At 35.2% G+C, this 21,506-nt stretch overlaps 1 protein-coding gene across 2 annotated transcripts; it reads right to left on the bottom strand.

The window, feature by feature from the left end:
- Positions 1-1,793: 1,793 nt before the first annotated feature.
- LOC123524932 (adenine DNA glycosylase-like) lies at positions 1,794-20,966 on the bottom strand. 2 transcript variants are annotated; one of them, XM_053538344.1, is made up of 15 exons: positions 20,679-20,966; positions 18,855-19,013; positions 17,674-17,747; positions 15,358-15,399; positions 14,470-14,541; positions 13,991-14,104; positions 13,006-13,100; positions 10,847-10,991; positions 9,797-9,875; positions 7,364-7,415; positions 6,374-6,504; positions 5,271-5,407; positions 3,201-3,353; positions 2,505-2,546; positions 1,794-2,022 (listed from the first exon to the last, which is right to left on the bottom strand). In XM_053538344.1, the coding sequence occupies exons 1-15, from the start codon at positions 20,713-20,715 to the stop codon at positions 1,945-1,947; spliced, it is 1,410 nt and encodes a 469-aa protein (XP_053394319.1). In that variant the 5' UTR covers positions 20,716-20,966; the 3' UTR covers positions 1,794-1,944. The 2 variants fall into 2 exon arrangements, with proteins under 2 accessions (XP_053394319.1, XP_053394318.1); XM_053538343.1 differs by having other exon boundaries at positions 13,003-13,100; positions 20,679-20,965.
- Between the last annotated feature and the right edge of the window lie 540 nt (positions 20,967-21,506).

Below are 21,506 nucleotides of genomic sequence, written 5' to 3'. Positions count from 1 at the left end.
TTTATCTGGTATACTGACCTAGTTTTTGACGCCGAATGACCCAGTTTCAAAATTGACCTAGAGATTATCTATACAAACATTCTGACCAAGTTTCATAAAGACTGGGATACAAGTTTGCGACCTCTAGGGTGTTAATAAGCTTTTCCTTTGATTTGAAAGGGTGGCCTAGTTTTTGACCCCACAGGACCCAGATTCCAAACTGACCTACAGGTCATCGAGACGAACATTCTGACCAATTCTAATGAGTTTCAAACTTAAATGTGGACTCTATAGTTTTAACAAGATTTTCCTGTGATCTGGCCTACTGACCTGTTTTTGACCCCACATGACCTTGTTTCAAACCTGACGTAGAAATCATCTATACAAATATTTTTACCAAGTTTCATAAAAATTAGGTTACAACTGTAGCCTCTAGTGTTGAAAAGCTATTCCTTTGATTTGACCATTTGACCTACTTTTTGACCCCTAATGACCCAGATACAAACTTGACCAGAAGTCATGAAGACGAACATTCTGACCAATTCTCATGGGTTTCCAATTTAAACCGTGGACTCTAGTGTTAACAAGATTTTTCTTTGATTTGGCCTACTGACCTAGTTTTTGACCCCAGATGGCCCAGTTTCGAATTTTGACCTAGAGATCATCAAGTCAAACATTCTGAGCAAGTTTCATAAAGATTGGGACACAAATGTGGCCTCTAGTGTGTTAACAAGGCAAATATTGACGGAGGACGCACGATGACGGACAATGACCGGTCAAAATAGCTCACCTTGAGCACTTCATGCTCTGGTGGGATAAAAAAAAATGATTAAATTCATGTTAATGAGAAGTCTTTTTTTCCAGAAGGTTCTCCTGAACCAAGAAGTTAGCAATCTACAAATCTACAATGTGTATGTACGGGTATGATGCTTTCCGAATAGAACCTTCATTAAGCACTTTTATATTACGAGTCCCAAGCCTGCAAGAAAGGAGGAAATTGGGCACAGTTTGTATGGTGAATGATTTTGAAACAACACACCGTAGTGAGAAAAAGACAAGGAACCATTTTCCTGAAAATGCCTTAACATTGAATTTTCAATTCATAAACAAAATAAGGACTGTATCTATGATACTACAGAGCACCTAAATGATTCATACAGTAACTTCATTGTCTCAGCTTTATCAAATGAAACGAAGGATAGGTACTGTAGTGCATTTTCAGGAAAAAGTTGGAGAAAGCAAGAGCAAAGTAAAAAAGAAAGTAAAAGATGGAAAAGTATGATTCATTTGACAGCCTAAATGCTGGTTTTTATTTCCTCTCCTTATATTTCTCATTGTCAGATTTACATTTGATTTCAAACTACTGTTAATTGAAGATATTTATCTCAATACTGTGCAAGTGTGCATATAGCTAAAAACTCGTTGAAAACATTTCTTTCTAATTCGGATGTCTTCAGAAAACTGATGTAAATACCAAGTCTTGAAATCACAATTTATTTTATCACTGGAAAAAGGTTACATCATTATCTACTATGCAAGTCCATCCACTTGGCTAAATAGTGAAAGCACATATCTATGGATCATGTGGTATTGGATTTGATCCGGGTCAAGGTGAATGTTCTCCAAAACAATTTGACAAAGACATTAAATTTTGTGTCAGAAATCCTTCATCCGCCACCTCTGATTCATGAGGGTAAGTTTTCAGTTACTTGCAGAGAACAGGTAAGTATTGGTACAGAATCCAGGAACACTGGTTAGGTTAACTGCCTGCAGTTACATAACTTAAATACTGTTTGAAAAACAAAACAAACAAATTCTACTGTACTTTCTAATTTATTGCATTGTATTTTCTCAATAATATGAAAAAACAGTAATGAGCAACAGGTCTTGTCTGATAATTTCGAAGATCCACTTCTAAAAGGCAAGATCAATTGCTATAAAACATAAGATGTCCACATTTTTCTGTCAGGAAGCCTTTGGTTTGAAGAAAGCTTGTATTGACTTTTGATTCTTATCTATTTTCCCCTTCGGTTTTGTACTTGCCTGAAAATATACATGAAATATAAGTATGTTTTCATTTCGTGAATTCAACAGAATGCAGCTTTAATCTGCTAAGAAAATCCCTTATGAATTGACTGTACACTGTCAGCTGACCACAGTAAAATAATATGCAGTCCCAGATATGTTTTTTAACTTTATTAACTTATTTACAGTGAAAATAAGAGCTCAGAAGGCACTACATGGTTCTAATGAGCAACAAAACATTGTAGTTAAAAATATATGCCACAAGAACTTGCTTAATTCGAAGTCTGGTGACTCAGGTTTTTACCTAAAAAGGGTTCACAGACCATCAGTTTGTGCAGAACTGTAAACAATCAAAACTGCTTATGAGTCATTTGAACAACTCTTCCAAACCCGGTAAACATTCATGCTTTTGATTCAACAGTGTCAGTGGAGGTCTTTTAACGTATCTCTTTTTACTTTTACAGCATCATTCACATACAACAGATTTCACGTTAACTTACCTTCCTATCTTCATTACAAGCAGCCTCGTAAGCCTTAAAAACCTGAAATAAAATAAGATTTCTTCAATTTAGAAGTCAATGGCTTTTGTCTCTATGAATTAAGTTTAAGATACATTCTAAGTTCTTACTTTTAAAAGGCTATGTTATTTACTACTGTAACAGTGAAACATCCCCAAGCCAAATCATTCAATCAAAGTGGTCCCAAGCTGTTTTCCACATATCTTCTGTGCATGAAGTTCTCAGAACCCTGGGGAATATGAAAATTTTACTCATTCCCTTGGGACTTGGGAGTGATTTGCGTTTTACTGTAGCTGATTTACAAGATGAACCGAAACACAATTTATCAAGCACACATTTCACATTTATGCAAAACCAGCCTTGTTCCCCTCCTAATCCCCCTAAATGCTTGTAACAATAATTTCAACCTAAACTGCATTTCAGATATTTTAGATCGGATCCACTTAAAATTTTTCCAGAAGTAAACTGCTAAATTCCCTTCAAAGAGGGTGAAGAATAAGCTACTTTAATTAAATTTTCTCACAAGGAAATTCAGCAAATACAACTTGTACTCTGCTTGCACAAAGCACGGCCTCATGTACAGGGAGGGTTTCTCTGAATAATATAATTCAAACATTTTCTTGAAGCATCTTCAGTTACACGACAATTCCCATTTTAATGAATAACAAATATTCACACCTTTTTCATGGCTGTAGAGACTGCAGCTTCCATAAACTGTTGTCTGGTTACCCATTTACATTTTGGCTGGTCCTGTTGCTTGATACTAGACTGGTCTACAGTTACACTCTTAATCAGGTATGTCTGGTGTATATGGGAGAATATATGTACAACCTGAATAATAACAAGAGTAGTATCAACGTATCAGTCAATAAGAAAACTGACACTACCTTCCTATCAACCTGAAAAACACATGGTCTGTCTTTATCTGAAATCAGTTTTTTGACATGCACTGTCAACTTTTTCCAGTGTCAGTTTCTGGGTAAAGATGTTGACGATTTCATAAGGCATGCTGGTGATCAAGAATTTATCTTTTTCCCATTCAACTTTCTAGTTTATATAGTATGTGAACATAATATTACATGAATTTTGGACTGTCTTCCCATATTAAACAACACATTTTTTACTGTCATAAAAATGTCCAATATATAAAATCTAATTTGGACAAAACTCTTCAAACCACACCCCTGAACAAGAGGGCCATGATGGCCCTGTATCGCTCACCTGAGTACTATTGCTCAAAATGATAAGATCAAGTTTTGACATAGAGCACATAGGCATACACATTAAATATCATCAGGATAAACATTTTCTTGTAACAGTCCCTTTTGACCTAGTCAGGGCCAATTTCCATACCAAGTTTGAGGGTCCTAGGCTCAAATGCTGTATTTTTGTACTAACATGACTATTCCTTACCCTGGAAGACTTAAATAACATTTAAAACCAATCTCATTAGATGCTGCTGAGATATATTCGTTTACATAAAATAAAGGGAGGTAATTTGTCATAAATTCAATCAAAAGTTATGTCCGAGTCCATCTGATGGCACAAATGACATTTCAAATCAGTATCTTCATTGGTTACGGAGATACACCCATTTTAATTTGAAACAAAGGGAGGTAATTTGACATAAAATCAGTCTATAGCTATCTACCCTGATTGCCTAAGTCCAACTAAAGACAATAATGAAATTTCAAATGAGTTCTATAAATATTTACCGAGATGAATCCATTTTCATTAAAATCAGGGGAGGTAATCATGCATTGGTATATGCATGTAGAAGTTACAGAGTACAAGCCTATATAACAATATATTAGTAAAGTATTCATATCGATCAATGTTCAATCAAGAGTTATCTAATATGACTATTTCTTACCATGGAAGACATAAATAACGTTTCAAACCAATCTCATTAGAAGCTGCTAAGGTGTATTCATTTAGATAAAATAAAGGGAGGTAATTTGTCATAAATTCAGTCAATATGTATCTTCACTGATTGTCCAAGTACATCTGCAGATATAAATGAAATTTCAGTATCTTCATTAGTTACGGAGATATACCCATTTTAATTTGAAATAAAGGGAGGTAATTTGACATAAAATCAGTCCATAATGACAATAATGAAATTTCAGATAAGTCCTATAAGTATTTACCGATATAAATCCATTTTTTGGATGTAAAAGGATAAGTGACAGGTGCGCTAAAAATGAACCATTCAGTCAAATCATAAATAAAGCTGCTATTGTGCAGACAAGGTCAAAATAGCTAATTTTGGCCCTTTCAGGGGCCATAACTCTGGAACCCATAATGGGATCTGACCAGTTCAAGAAAGGAACCAAGATCTTATGGTGATACAAGTTGTGTGCAAGTTTGGTTAAAATAAAATCATAAATAAAATCACTCGTGCAGACAAGAAATGGACGCACGCACAGATGACGGACGACGGACGAAGGGTGATCACAAAAGCTAACCTTGTCACTATTAAAGTGACAGGTGCGCTAAAAATGAACCATTTAGTCACAACGAAATTTCCTAAATTACTTTATCTAATTGTAAAAATTCCAAAGAAAAAAGTTTGGTACCAAAGTAAACCTTCTATAGACATATCTGTCTACCTTATCCTTTAACATCCAAAAAATGGGTGATGCTAAAATCACTGATATTCAAAAATGCCCTGGAAATGAAAGCATTCTTTCGAAGTATACAAGAACATACAGAAATAATTCAAATCCAACACAAGACATATCTCACCTCTCCACAGTCTTTTTCTCTCGATTCTCTGGTCACAGTGACCCCATGATGCTGTAGAATGCTGTCACATGAAGGTTTATCTGAGCTTGTATCATCACAACAGTAGCTTGGAAATTCCCACAAACCCGCTAGTAACCCTGCAAGAATTTTTTCTTCTTGACAAACATCTCGACTATGACATAGCTTTTTTTCTTTCTCGTTTACACATAATTAGCTAAACCAAACCATTATCCTGGAAAATTCCTCTATTAAAATGTTCTTATAAAAATATTGCATTCTTTTCACATCTGATATATCTATATATGAATCTACATCTTTGGAAACCATTTAACTCTTACAGTAACACTGTACAATGCAACTAAATCAGTGCAGAAAAACCTTATATGGCCTATCCTGCTATGAAAGTATACAAACATTCGTAGTGCAGACACACTCAGTGATATTTACAATATTAACAAATCATAGAAGCATATAGTACTGGTACATACTGGTAGCTGATAGACCAAGTGTAAAAAAATTGCTCTGCTTCAACACTAAAACAAGAGCTGTTTGTGAAATACAAATACCCCAATGAAGACTGCAAATGCTAACTGGCCTTAAACTAGGTATGTAATATCAGTCCAGAGTATGTTGTGGCCTGGTACTCAAGACCCATATAAACAGTAAGATCATCTACATACAAAAGGCAATCACTCTACAATGTTCCATCAGCATTTACACTCATGGTTACGTAGCTGTTCTCAGTCATGGGTTAACTGTGACCTTGACCTTTAACCTATCGGCAATCAGAAAGTTTGAGGTCACCCAATAACTGACCACACAGAATCATCATAAAAAGCTTTACAGTTAAAAGACCATGAGCTTTTTAGTTAATGATCATAAAGAGCATGGTGGTCTTTACATCTGACCTCATGACCACCAAAACTGTAAGGGTCATCAACTAACTGCAAACTGTCATCCTTAGAAGACTTGCCAAAACATTCTGTTACTGATCAGAAACCAGTCTAATGATAAACCTACTTAAGCAAAGCAATATATCCCCTCTACAAAGGGGGGCATAACAGGTAGTTTTCATTCTACATATTAAGTTAATATAGTTGTACCCTTTTCTGGTCTCTGTGTAATAAGGAACTCATCCTCCGAGTCTGACTTCCTACAAGTAACACAAACTATTGTGGATTCCTCCCTCGCTGCCTTCTTCTTTCCTTTACGGGGGTAGTTCATCACACCTTGGCTGAAATTTAGATAGTATAGAAGAATGGACACTTACATTTACTTTTTTTCTTTTTGAATGTAACACAGGCCTTCAATGGATTTGTTTTTAAAGTATTCTCGTATCAGATATTGCCCAAAATGATAACAAGAGCAATATCTGTGGGTGCCAACATGCATCTCTATGTGCTTGACATTTACCATACCAGGAAAGTGTAACTTTTCTTGACCTGCTTGCTCATCAAATACTAATTAAAAAGTGCACAAAGTTTCAAAGCTATGGCATTCACAGTACACAAGAAAATGTACATACAGAAAAATTTTAAGCAAAAATTCCAATTTTCTAAGTACAAGAAGGTCATTAATTCTTACCAAATGGTTTTTGGCCTATTAACTCACATAATGATAATATACACAAGTGCAAAGTTTCAAAGCTATAGCTCAGAAGTCTTTAGGTTTTAAGAAAAGGTTGCTCTGGACCAAAAAATTAACCACTGCTAATACTGATCATCAAGTGAAGGCAACACCTCTAAAATCACTCCAGCTCAAAAATGTGAAATTATATTGTATAGACATTTTGCAGATTTATAAGTAATTCTTTAAGACGAACAGACATGCACATTGCTATATACTTTTCCGTATGTTCGTACTGCACAAAACAATTACTAGGTATCTACTGTTTAATCTATTTCAACAGTGTGAAAATATTAGAAATTTGGTGTTCTACATTCATGGCTTAAGTACAGTGGTAATCTAATATACTGCAATACGACAATAAACTGTATACCAGGTTTTCAATAATCTCAATACCTAATATCTGAGATTCTAGGACAGAAACCTGTGGAACTGCAGATTACAAAAACCGACCTACATGGACATACCTTGAATCATAAACCTCTGTATCAGGTAAACACAGTTGACACTTGTCTGTCACTGAAATATTGAAATCATTTCATCATCAACATACACTTACAAACTGGTCACTGCAATTTCAAGGAAGGTTCAGGTTGAACACTGAACAAAAAATTAAAATCATTCTCAGTAATCTTATTTTTAACCTGTTCTCGATAGCTGTATTTAAGAAAAAGATTAGTTCTTGTTCAACTGACTTCTTTTGCTAAATCTTATCATTTCACCTAAAAGCTAATTTTTAGCATTTCACTTAACTGACCTAAAATATACCACAGTAAGATATTACCTGGATAATGATATACAGTAACTTAACGTATCTTAACTAAAATTTGGTGAGCAAATGTTTTATTTGACTAGTTGTAGTTTAAAGGCACTGACCTCCAGATTTTGGCTAAAAATGATTTTTCTTTAAAATTGAAGTTTGGTCATATTATGAACATTAGAACATGAGTTTTTGTTTCTAAACTATGTAAAAGTGCAAAATCAAGAAAAACAAGAGCTGTCTGTAAAACAACCAATGCTAGAGTCCCAGAAAAAGGAATATTACCTTTAAAATATCTACAGAGTTTCAATGCTGTATCTGCATTAGTTTTGGAAATAGAAACTTACATGCAAAACTTTAACCAGAAGTTTTTAAATTCAAAAGGGGACATAATTTTGCAAATACATGTCTGAGTTATGGACCTGATGCTATGACCTAGTTTTATAAACCCGAAGAAATGTGTGAAGTTTTGATTCAATATTTGCATTAGTTTTTGAGATAGTAACTTGTATGTAAAACATTAACCAGGATTTCCAACAGGGGGCATAATTTAGCCAAAATGCATGTCAGATTTATGGCACTTGATACTATCACCTACTTTTATAACCCCAAAGACACATGCCAAGTTTCAATACGATATCTGCATTAATTTTGGAGATAGTGCCATACACACAAAACTTGAACCAGGATTTTTTATGTCTAAAAGGGGGCAAAATTTGGCCAAAATACATGTCAGGGTTAAGGGTCTTGACCCAGTGAGGGTAGTAATTGACCTAGAAAAAAAAAACAAGTTTCAAAGCTGTATGCCTTGCAGTGAAAGCTGTATGTTCCTGCATCGAAAGTGTGATGCTGACACCACAGGGGTGTGGAAATCCCAATAGGACAAGTGAAACATAAAAATCCACTTGCCCCAGTCAAAATTCACTCGTGCGGATTTTCAACAAAGTCTGCATTAAACTGCCAATTATTCTTTATTTCAGGCAAGTGTTTTTATGATTGCAAACATACAGTGTATTACTGTAACAAAAAAAGCTACTGTAACAAGAACAGATATCAACACTTTTGCCACATATACAAGGCTGAAGTTGCATCTGCAAGGCTGGGAAACCTTCAGCAGATTCAGTATAACAAAAATGCCATGCCGAATCATTGCCTGTGTGAAGCCAGCTGAATTCAGATAATCAACACTCTTGACATGATCTGACTCGTTTAGAATCATACCCGCGATCTCTCTGTGCTTTTGATTTTTGTTTTTACCCAACTATTGACTCCCTTTGCCAGCGAACAAATTTGCAAAGGTTTTTGCCAGAACTGTTTACGTTTCCGGTTTCTATTCGTAGAGTTACCATGTGCAAAATCACCCGAGACCGAGACCAAGAGCCAATCAGAACGTAGAAAAAAATGCTAAATTTAGATGCAAGTGTATGATTTTTCCAAAACTGCAGCAATCAAGAAGCCCTTGGTAGGAAAACATGGATTTCGTAGAAAAGATTATTTTTTTCACCTCCATAAATCCAACCAGCAGAGTTATTCTTGCTTTTAGCGTGTTATACCAGAAAATGTACACTTGTCCGCGGATAAACAGAATGAAAATATGCACTTGTTTGCCGGCAAAATATCCAGAGTAGGACATAGGAATTCCACAACCCTGCGCCAACACCAGGGTGAGTAAAATAGCTTGGACTAAAAAATGCACCAGTTGGGAATCAAATCTGGGTCTATACAATTACCTTTGGAGCATACAAAGTCCCTCCATCAAGACACATTTTAAGGAAAATATTATTTATACTAAATGAAAGGAATCATTATCGAACTTAACAAATCAAGGTACAAATTGAGTAGCAGGCTGAAACCTGGCCCTGCCTTTGGATGGTGAGTCATGCTAAGCTAGTCAACTGTTGGACAAGAGTGGCTACACTTGAGAAAACAGCAGTAAAGGTGATAAAACACGGCATGCATAATATACATAGCAGCTCTTTTGTATCAGGAAACTATCATGAAACACATGTAAAATACCCGGTAGGTTGAATTTCATTCATACTACAGTGTACACAAGGAAGTTCAATTCAAAGAAAGCAAAAGGATTTCTACCTGTTTAAAATTATTCAAACATTACAGATAGGTACTAGAAGTAACTTACAACATTCTATGTCAACTATCTCTGTGTCTTTTTTCCGTGTCCCCAACTTATCTGATGATTTACGTTTCTCTTGCTCAACCTACAATTACAAACTCATGTGTTCACTAGTGACAGGTCTTTTTTAAATGAAACAGATGGATTTACAATACTAGTAGTTTTGCAGGTCACTTAACAAACACTGATGTGAATTTATCTTGAAATCTGACTTGTAGTTTCAGAGAAAACTCATTTTTCCATTATTGGTAAAACTAGTTCCATCCCCTGGCAGCCATGTCTTTTAAAGAAATAGTATAATACAAGATCTTCAGAGTTACCACTATACACATAAAGGGGAAAATAACCACATCCTCTAGCAGCCAAAATCTTTTGAAAGATCAAAATAATTTCATTATTAATTTGTACAATCTTGGTAAATGGTCACACAAGGAACATTTCTGTCGAATTATTTTGAAATCTGGCAGCTAGTTTCTGAAAAGACTGTTTAATCTTTTTCTTTTTCAATTGCAATAGCAACCAGGGTTCTGCATGGAATAAATTTTTTTTAACATCTTTTGTGCAAGACCATCAATGGAACATGCAAGCCAAATTCACGAACTTCCATCAAATTCTTTGAAAGGAGACATCATCTGAATAAAAGTGAAAAGTGAGATGAGTATCATAACAGATCATCCCAAGCAATTTCTGCTCAGGGCTAGCTAAAAGTAGTTGTCATTACCAAGAGAGTTGAGGTAAATATGTAGTTTTGCTGACCTGGGTGAAAGTAATATTGACCTCAGACATAAGCCTTCAACTCAAGTTTAATAACAATATGCTTTATAACAATGAACTTGATCACACATAATAAAATTATCATGTGGTACCTTTCTTTGATTTGTTGATGCTCTGTTATAGTTTCACATCATGAAAAGTAATGGGGCTGTTACTCAATATCAGTCCTTTAGTGTAATATTTTCTGCTTACAGACTTGGCATGAAGCACTCTCACCAGAACAGGCTAGTCTCAGCAGGGTATATAATATAATATATCATTTCTACATGCCTGTTTTCTTACCTGTGCAAATGCTTTGCAGTTATTTTTCAGAGGACAAGTGGAGCATTCTGGTGATTTAGGGGTACATACAGTGGCCCCTAACTCCATCATGCCTTGATTGAAATCTCCAGGTTTGTCAGGATCTACTAGATTGTTTGCCAAAGACCTGCACAAAGAAAAATATACATTAATTATGCCCTTAATATATATTAAACAAGAGCTGTCGGAGGACAGCAACGCTCGACTATTCAAAAGCCTTGTCGATTGAATGAATACGAAAGTCGAAAAAGGGGCATAATTTAGTAAAAAAGCAAAATAGGTTTACGGAACCTGCATAATGCTTATCAGCTCATGACAGTGGACAAGTGTGTTAAGTTTCAATCCATTCCCATTAGTGGGTACTGAGATACCAGTTTACATATAAGAATTTAACCCAAAACTAAGTTGAAAAAGGGGCATAATTTTGTAAAATGCAAAGTTGAGTTATTAACCCTTTGCACTGCATGTCATATCATGACAGTGAACAAGTGTGTGAAGTTTCAATCCTTTCCCATTAGTGGATACTGAGATACCAGCTTACATACAACAACTTAACCAAAAATTTCTATGTTGAAAAAGGGACATAATTTTGTAAAAAGCAAAATAAAGTTATGGGACCTGCTTTGTGCATGCCAGATCATGACAGTGAACAAGTGTGTGAAGTTTTATTCCATTCCAATTAGTGAATACTGAGATACCAGCTTACATACAAAACCGTTACCAAAAAATTCTAAGTCGAAAAAGGGGCATAATTTTGTAAAAAAGCAAAATAGAGTTATGGAACCTGTGCAATGTAAGTCAGTTTAACACAGTCAATAAGTGTGTGAAGTTTCAAGCCATTCCCAAAAGTGGTTACTGAGATACCAGCTTACATACAAAACCTTAACCAAAAATTTCTAAGTCAAAAAAGGGGCAAAATTTTGTAAAAAAGCAAAATAGAGTTATGGAACCTGTGCAATGTAAGTCAGTTTATCACAGTGAATAAGTGTGTGAAGTTTCAATCCATTCCCACAAGTGGTTGCTGAGATACCAGTTTACATACAAACTTAACCAAATCGGGATGTGGACGTCGACGCATGGGTGAGTCCAATAGCTCTACTATTCTATGAATAGTCGAGCTAAAAATATAAAAATCTGAGTGCATTAACAAGAACTTGTAGAACACAAAATGCCCCCCTTGATGCATTCAGTAATTTCACAAGGAACAGAAATTATTTGGTCAGTGTATATAAAAGTTCTACTGTTCTGGGTCAATGTGACTGACCTTGACCTATTGGTCCTAGCCACTTATTATCGCTGACTGTTTCGGCTGACTGACTAAACCTCAAAATCAATAGGGGTCATTTGCTGGTCATGATTAACCTCCCTATCAACTTTCACAATCCTAGGCCCGAGCATTCTCAAGTTATCGTCTGGAAACGGTTTAACTGTTCTGGGTCACTGTGACCTTGACCTCTGGTCTCAAAATCTATAGGTGTCATCTGCTGGTCATGACCAACCTCCCTACCAATTTTCATGATCCTAGGCCCAAGCGTTCTTGAGTTATCGTCTGGAAACTGTTTCGGGGCACTGTGACCTTGACCTTTGACCTCAAAATCAAAAGGTGTCATCTGCTGATAATGATCAACTTCCCTATCAAGTTTTGTGAGCCCAGGCACAAGCGTTCTCAAGTTATCGTAGAGAAAAGGTTTAACAGTTCCAGGTCACTGTGACCTTTGACCTACTGACCTCAGAATCAATAGGGATCATCTGCTGGTCATGATAAACTTCCCTATCAACTTTAGTGATCCTAGGCCCAAGCGTTCTTGAGTTATCATCCGGAAACCGTTTAACTGTTCAAAGTCACCGTGACCTTGACCTTCTGACCCAAAGTCGAATTGCCTGTATTGTGATGTTACACCTGTACAAAATATTCATCGTCAGCTTCATATTATTGTCAGAACCTGAAACACGACCGAAACGACGACAAGCTCATCTTATACCACCCAAATCGTTGTGGGTTAATTCATGTTTAAATGAATTTGAAACATAATGAATGTAAATTGCTCATACGCCTAAGCAAAGTTGCAAACGTAAATTTAACACTTATAATAGTGGAAATAGTAAGTTCATAGAGTTCGGTAAGCATTCATACCCACCACAACGTGTCTGTTACCACTTGACCATTACTTTCAGCACCTATCATGCGCAGTCGACACAGCACTCTAATCACATTGCCATCTACGAGACCAGTTGCCTAAAATAGAAAACACAAGCAAGTAATAATGCCTTGTGGATACATTTCCTGGTGTGGAATTTTACGTGGGTGGGATACATTTGGCATCTGAAACCATATTCTGAACATCCTAATTTTATAAAGAATGGCCATACAGCTCATGCATCTAAGTTACTATGTAGTTTGTTTTTTTCTATTCAATTAGCACCGGCAAGTATCAACAATCAGGTTCTTGTGAAAATATTAGTAATATTCTTGTGGGACGACTTTTCATGGATTTTGTAGTACCATCAATCTGCAAAATTTCATTCTAACGAACAAGCAACGTTTCCATCCTATTATCTTGACAAATGGAAAGCCATATATTTATATCCCTTTGCATTAGTGTTTTCATGTTTATATATCATGCTAAAAACTGCTCCCAAGATATTTCCTACAAATGTTTCTAGGACAACAGTCACACAGAGACGCCAGGGTGAGTAGAATAGCACCCATATTCTCCGAATAGTGTGGCTAAAAAGGCGAGTCGCTACATTAGGTATTGCAGTTGCCGCTAGCACTGTTTCTGCACCAATGTTTTCAATCAAATCATTATGAAAATATCAGTGCAGTTATTTCAAGCTTGAACTAAGTGCCCATGAAATACAAACAGTTCTCATATTGTATCAAAACTGATTTGAAAAAATCTACAACATATGCCCCTTATGAACAAGCCCGCCGCTTTTATATATTTTTGCCATAAATGAATGCTGTAAGTGTTTTTATCTGGTCGTGTTATGATCTAGAAGCTTTACATGTTGGATACACTTTATATGTAAAAAGATATTTGTTTTGTCCCCCAAGTAGATGCCACCATTCTGCAAAATGTAAAGCCCTTTAAGTGTTTATTGTAATGACATACAGTAATTTACCTCATTGTAAGCTATAGAAGCAATGGCCCCGGCTGTGTATTTACCAACACCAGGCAACTGTTTCAGCAAACTCTCTGCATCTTTTGGCATCTCACCATTTAAGTCTTCAGCAACCTGAATGAAATGTTACTGTTATATTTTAACAATGATTTTACTAGTTTCAATACAGCTATCTTCAGGCATCATTTCAGTCCTGAGACCCATTTAGTATGAGCCACCTTCTGCAAGCCAGCTGGATAGCTTATTCCCATGAAGAAACTCTACATCCCAAGAGGAATTCTGAAGCCAAATTTGTATGAGGCGAGTAATGCCAAGTCATAACACCTTTACCACATGGCTGCAGAGGTCCTGAGTGTTGTATTCCTGGTACAAGGCAATCAGAGGAGAACATCACTGATCATTGTGTTAAGATGCCCGAGATGGTCCAATATCTCGCTCTTAATTAAATAACTTCTGCCTCCAGTTTAGGAGCAGCTCACCTTTTTTGCACCTTCAAACAGTCTTCTACCTCTGGAATAATAACCAAGTCCTGACCACATCTCATTTACTTCCTGTAATAAGTAAAATAAATCCTTAAAATATGTTGAAAGAGATTTCTGTATAAATAGTTTCTGTTTAGTATACCACTATTTGTTTTACTGTATTTCAGTTTTGTTTGGGAATCGTTTAATTCTGCTGTCTCCTATTTTTGCTAAGCCTATACTTGAATGTCTCTTTTAGTCTGGGAAGCATTTATAGATTGAACTGCAGACACACAGGTTCGTTTGAATTCCTTTACGTATTGACCAAAAAATACAGAAAAAAACGCATAATAACCAACAAGAAGTGAGTGCAGTAGATTCTAACGAAACATATTAACTATCAAATCTTCTAACATAGCACCTGTTTTGTTAGGTAACAGATTCAAAAGTAGCAATTATCTAGCTTGCATCACAACAGCATTAACTAGAAGTGACAATGGTCTAGCTTGAAATGGCCCATATTATATACCCTTCTCAAATGCGCTCATTTGATTGGTCGAAATGAGTGCACGCACGGGTCCGCAAAAAGCGATATTGACCTGCAAAAATGATAATGACTCTGGTGATATCACTTTTTCTTATTTGTATGAAATATGGGCCAGTCAATGAATGCATTTGAGAAAAGCATATAATATAACAATTATAGACTTATGCTTCGGTCAATATGTGTTTTTACGGACCTGTAAAAATGATATTGACCTCGGACTGCGCCCTCGGTCAATATGTGTTTTTACAGGTCCGTAAAAACACGTATTGACCTCAACAGAAGTCAATAACTGTATAATAATAGCAAGCATCTGCTCAAGTCATTACAACTCTATTATTATCACACAAAGTAAACCTCACCTCAAGGGTAGCTTTAGCTAAATCCTGCACTGTTGGCCATTTCTAAAATATGACAAATAATAGGTGTAAGTACAAGAAAAATAATTTAACTGTGACTGTTGTGTGATAAAATTATGTTAAACTATTTTTTCTTGTAAAAATACTCAACTGTCAAGATAAGTCTTATAAACTTAAAAGGTAAATTACTTCATCCTAAATACTAGCAATCTAAGTAACCTGCTTAAAGAAACAGAAAAACAAAATAAGGCAAAGCCTCAAAGCCAGCTCCAGGAAATGAGATAGATTTGTTTTCAAATCTTGTTAGAACAGAATTATTCACTACTCAAAAGGAAGTGAAAGTTTGGTAAAAACTAGTATCACATGGTTCATACAGAACATCTGAGACAAAATTCAAGTACTTTTCAAGGACTTCTTACATGTTTTCAAGGACTATTTTTTCAAAACCACGACCTAATCAGAATAACTTTTATTGTGTTCATCATGAAATCAAAAGTAAAACAACATTCAAAATAGTATCAGCAAATACTCATCACTAAAGTCTTGTCAGACTAAATGCATGGCTTTATACTTAATAAGGCTGCTACATAAAATCATGTGTAAACTAACAGCACAGAAAAACAAAGCATTGTTTTCGTAACTATTTTGCTGATGTTTAACACATACTTTTCATGTGGCTTTTAAGCGCACTCTGTCCCAATTGATGATATTTCCACAATTTTTCACAAGATGTACAAATATACTTTGTTCTGTCAGCTTCAAACGGCTTTAGCCGCTGTATAATATTTGTCATTTGTCTCCCACTTATTAGAGTAAACACATGTATTGTTTTTACTCATTTTATTCACAGAAATCACCCACAAGTTCGACTTAAAATTTGCAAGTTAACGTTTACTATCACAATCACCGTGTTTCAGTTAAAAACGGAAACAGAAATATGCAAACGGTGATATACATAAAGTAGAGATAGCACACTGTGTAAATCTCGATAAAATGCATCCACAGACCACTAACAAAGCATACAAGGAAATCAATTTGTAACCCAGTCCAGCTTAAAATTTTCAACAACGATTTATTTTAAATCTTATTCTTTCTGCAAAGTAATGTAGCAGACAGAATGTTTTCAAGGAGTCTGAGGTGAAATTCAAAATTCAAGCAGTTTTTTCTAAAATTCAAGTACTTTTCCAGTTTTTTTAGGGTTAATGTCATTTTTAAGGCATTTACAAGGACTACTATCGAATTCAAGGACTTTTCAAAGCCTGTGCGAACCCTGTATCAACTTTAAAATATTTTCTTTCTATTAATGGCACATTTTTCCCATTTGTTTCTAAAACGTATCTTTCAAAAGAATAAATCAAGTTTTGTAACTAAAAGGAAACATTTCAAGAAGAAATTTTTGAGTGATTTTGAGTAATCAGATGATGTTCTCTCTTCACTGTGGAGAAAACACTTCCTCCCTGCCAGTTGCGCCTTGTTAGCTTTTGAGGAAAGTTTTAAAATCTATCACTTTCAGTGAAAGTATTCTCACATTACCATAAAGTTCAATGCTCAAACTCGCTTTTAACATAACTGGACCTTACTTTTAATACTTTTTGTCCATTTCCTTACTAATTAATACTATGTGTATACTTAGTGCATCAAAGTGCTATGTGCAGTTTTGTCGACTTTGACTTTAAGTCAACAACTGGTCATAACTTATATTTTCTATTTATTTTCTTATAAAAAAAGCACTATACCCCTGCTCTAGACTGGTGAAATAATTAATTCACCAAAGTAATATCTGCATACAAGTCAACCTTTAAGCAGTGTTTTCTTGAAATCATGAAAAATGCATGCACTCAGATGATATATTATTATTATCTAATTTAATAAAATGAGCCATGCCATGAGAAAATCAACATAGTGGCTTTGCCACCAGCATGGATCCAGACCAGCCTGCGCATCTGCGCAGTCTGGTCAGGATCCATGCTGTTCGTTAACAGTTTCTCTAATTGCAATAGACTTTGAAAGCGAACAGCATGGATCCTGACCAGACTGCGCGGATGCGCAGGCTGGTCTGGATCCTTGCTGGTCGCAATGCCACTATGTTGGTTTTGTCATGGCACGGCTCATTAATACTGTGAAATCATGTAATTTCTGGGCTATTTCATGTTTCATTGTACAAGAATTTATAAATTTCAAATTTTAAAGACAACATAAATTGAAATTTTATTATGTTAGTTGGAATTTAATTTAGTGGATTGGTGAAATCGTGAAATATAAATTTTTCAGGTTAATGTGTATAAAAGAAGATGTTAACTGTAAAGCTGCTAGTGTTACCTTCATCCACTTGTTATAGTAATCTATGACAGTTGCTACCTGCGTCTGCTGCAGCATAATCTCTGACACCCAGACTGAAGGTAGAAACAGCGTTCATCATTGCATGATTCCAAGTACACATTTAGCAACATGTAAAGATTTTTAAAACTGATAGCAAAATCCATAAATAGAGCAAATTCCATTCTATTTTTCATGAATATTTTTACTGTGTGACTACTCTGTCTAGCAGGGTAAATTCATTCTTACATATTAGTGTTTTTAAAATACTACTATGAACTCACTGAATAATGTTGCTTTTACTTCTTATTTACTGCTACTTATCACATGTATGAATGGAAGTACTTTCTTAATTTACAAAAATTAAACACAAAATTGACACACTTTTCACCCCCTTTAAGACCTTACTTAACCCTTAGCTTGCTGGCGGCAATTGACTCTGCCTTTGCGACCAGTGCAGACCAAAATCAGCCTGCACATCCGTGCAGTCTGATCATGGTCTGCACTGTTCGCTATTCAGTCAGTAATTTTTCAGTTAACACCCCTTTGAATAAGTGGTACTGCCCAAATTAAATGATGGACCAGTCCATTATAGAAATTTAGCAGGGTAAGGGTTAAGCTTGGTGTTTATTATGGACAGTGTACCAGTATATCATCATCATGTTTACTACAAAACAGTAGATTTTTTTCGATGTTTCAAAACAACCCGTGCCTTTCTGAAGAGGAAACTATAATGCAATAAATGCCAAGAAGGGTAAATCCAAATATGAAACCTAGTCAATAGGTTTTCATGATAACAGGCACAGTGTCAATTTGCAAGAGCTGGTGCCAATGTCATTATGAAATGGGCAAGTAAACACAGTATGACATAATTATCAGTCAATAACAGCTGTGCAAGATGTGAATTTTAACCAATATGGGGTAACTGGGGTTAAAAATATATATAAATAGACGCTCGTAAAATAATTCACTTTGCATTACAGATCATTTTCTTCAAATTCCAAGGGGAATATATGACAAACAGCCTGTATTTGGCTGTAAAAATTAGCTAAACAATCACTGTAGTTATATCATATACAGAAAAGTAACCACCATTTCAAAATGTTTCATTCCCAAAGGTCAAATTTCTGCTGGTTTATAATATTCAGCCTTTTGTGTAATATACTATATTTTGGCTTAATTACCAGCATAGGCTCTCTCGTTGATGTCCAAATGTGATGCATATCTCCTCCATGGCAGATCTCGCTTGTTTTCATTGTACCAAGAGACAAGACTGGTCCTTACTTCCTTCGTCTCCTCATCTGTGAAGTTGTGGAATGGTGGTATCGTTGAGGATTTATTTTCTAATACAAAATAAAAACTTTGCAATCACTGAAGTAGCTTTCATGATCAAAATAAGTATTTATAAATAATATATACTGATTGTTATGAAAAAAGGCGCAAAAAAGGATCAAACGCCGTTATGTTCAGTAGAGCTGCATCATTTAATGTACTTTGATGCTCTTTGTCTTGCCCTTTTGGTTTTTAACTGTTTGTTTTGTTTAAAGAATGAATCACGGTATCTCAAATATGTATCGAATACTTCTAAGAAGGTATAAAAACTCACATTAGCAGTTCACATGTGTCATTTGTGTCAAATAAAACAAATTTTTAAAACAAGAAAACTTAAATTTAACTGCCAAACTTTGATAAAACACGTCTGCATTGATCACACTCGCAAGTGTAAAATTTACAGTTATTTAGGACCAATTACTTTAGGATCATGTCTGTTTCTTTCTGTACAGTCGTCCGTCTGTCCAAGTGTCAACACAAAAGAAGAAACCTTTAATAAATCACATCTGCATTGATCACGCTACCCTATTGTTTTTTTTAGCATGTTACCGGAAACAAAGAATTTTTTTTAGGCCTTGGGGCAAATTATTTAGGATAAGATACAATGTCATGTCTGTTTCTTTCTGTCCGAGTGTCAACACAAAACAAGAAACCTTTAATAAATCAGGTCTGCATTGATCACGTCCATAAGAGTAAAATCATTTAGGGCCCATTTTTTAAGATACAATGTCATGTCTGTCTGTTGCGAACGATAACGACAATCTGATCATTCGTTGATAACATAATTTAACAAAATGTCGGCCTATATGATAGGAGTGTGTAAATATGGCGAAATAAACAGGTAAATCACAAATAGTAAATCATAAATCACAAGAAATGTAATTTATTTAACTAATATTTATAATGATCCTTAGTCCAACTAATTTGACATGATCCTAGGAAATATTGAGATTTTTTTTCATATGGGCAATATCCCCACTCGCGTCAAACATTTGAAAGACCAAAATAATTAAAGCAATTTCCGATGAAATTTTCATTGCTGCCGACGCTTTACATGCTATAGGTTTAAACGCCGATTATTTCACGAATTTTCTGGTGATTTAAACCTATGTATGTATACACTTAATCTTTACCGTGTTGACACGCTAATATGCACATGCGATAAAACCAATAACTTTACATGACTGTGTACTGTGATTTATCCTCCATTATTTTGGTCCTTGAAAGTTTTGACATTTAGATTGCCCATCACAAATATAAAACAATCTGAACGTCGAATTATTTTGACTATAATGATCCTTTATAATACATTTTATTACAGCCGTCTACCCCGACTTACATGTTTATATATGATAATTATGCATATATAGTGCCGGCTATGTAGACCTTTTGTCTAGGTAGCCGGAACTGGCTACTTAGACAGTAAGACACTGCCTTCCAAGAAAACACAAATTGAATGGATCTCGACTGGATGGCTCATCAGAAATGGACTAATTTCTAGAACAACAAGAATTATGTCAGGTCCTAAGTTAAATATCGGACTACGAGTTATACAGGGTGCCTTAACAGTTCTGTTCATATGATTTCGGATTATAATACCACCCGATCACTACCACACTTACTGTACATTTGAACATTTGTATAACAGCAGATGAAATTTAAAGACAAAAGAATACCTTTTTGAGATCCATTTTGATTCTTTCTTTTAACCATACTTGTTGTCACAGCTGATCGCCAGTAAGGCAAAATATTTGTTAATTTGAACGTTTTGGGGTAATGTTTTTCGATTTTTTGCGGGAAAAGGGACCAGTCGTTGGTTGCAGGTTTTGTTGCAGAATTGAAGATTTTGTTTACTGAATTTCATATTGTAAGTGCATTGTACATTACTCCTTTTCGTTATCTGAATATAAAATGGCTTTTGATATGGACAGTAACATAAATGTCTGAACAAGATATAGATCTGAAATATTTATATAAAAGCTAGTCCTTCATCGGTCGCATTTCTCTAAGCTTTTGTAGGTTACGGGCTGCCATTTCTTCAAGCTCCTATAGGTCACTCTACACTAAATAGTATTCCCTATATATTCTATATAAAACTGACATTTTTGGGCGGATTGTCGAAGACAATTCTGTCCAGTGAAACCACAATTCATAATTTTAACATGTCCAAAACATTGCGGAATGATACTTATTTCACTTGGGTATTGATTACATTTTACTCGGACTTTATCATAGACTCCCTGTATAAAATCTCAAACTTTTAACTAAAATACAGGTATTAAATCGATATGATATTTCAATGAAACTTCAATTTTGTTGTTTGTAGCATCATCTGGGGCATGAGCAGTGAAAAGTCTTAATTTGATTTCTAAAATGGTGTGATATTTGTTTCTAAAGTCACTATATGTTCATTGTAAATATACTTTGTTATACCCCAAGTGGAAACTGGCAGGTACTCGAAAATGCAGCTCTCTGATTGGTCAATTAGAACCCCTAATGTACTG

This window comes from Mercenaria mercenaria, chromosome 3, assembly GCF_021730395.1.
Source record: "Mercenaria mercenaria strain notata chromosome 3, MADL_Memer_1, whole genome shotgun sequence".
NCBI classification, from domain to species: Eukaryota; Metazoa; Mollusca; class Bivalvia; order Venerida; family Veneridae; genus Mercenaria; species Mercenaria mercenaria.
The sequence above is the reverse complement of the archived record's forward strand: the minus strand, read 5'-3'. Positions and strand labels throughout refer to the sequence as shown.

Bases quoted from the DNA above. Each gene is read 5' to 3' on its own strand.
- LOC123524932 (XM_053538343.1), bottom strand. From the start codon at position 20,715: ATGGTTAAAAGAAAGAATCAAAATGGATCTCAAAAAG. The intron at 19,014-20,678 runs GTATTCTTTTGT...ATTTTGTATTAG, and splicing joins TCAAAATGGATCTCAAAAAG to AAAATAAATCCTCAACGATA. The intron at 14,542-15,357 runs GTGAGGTTTACT...TACTTATTACAG, and splicing joins TAGCTAAAGCTACCCTTGAG to GAAGTAAATGAGATGTGGTC.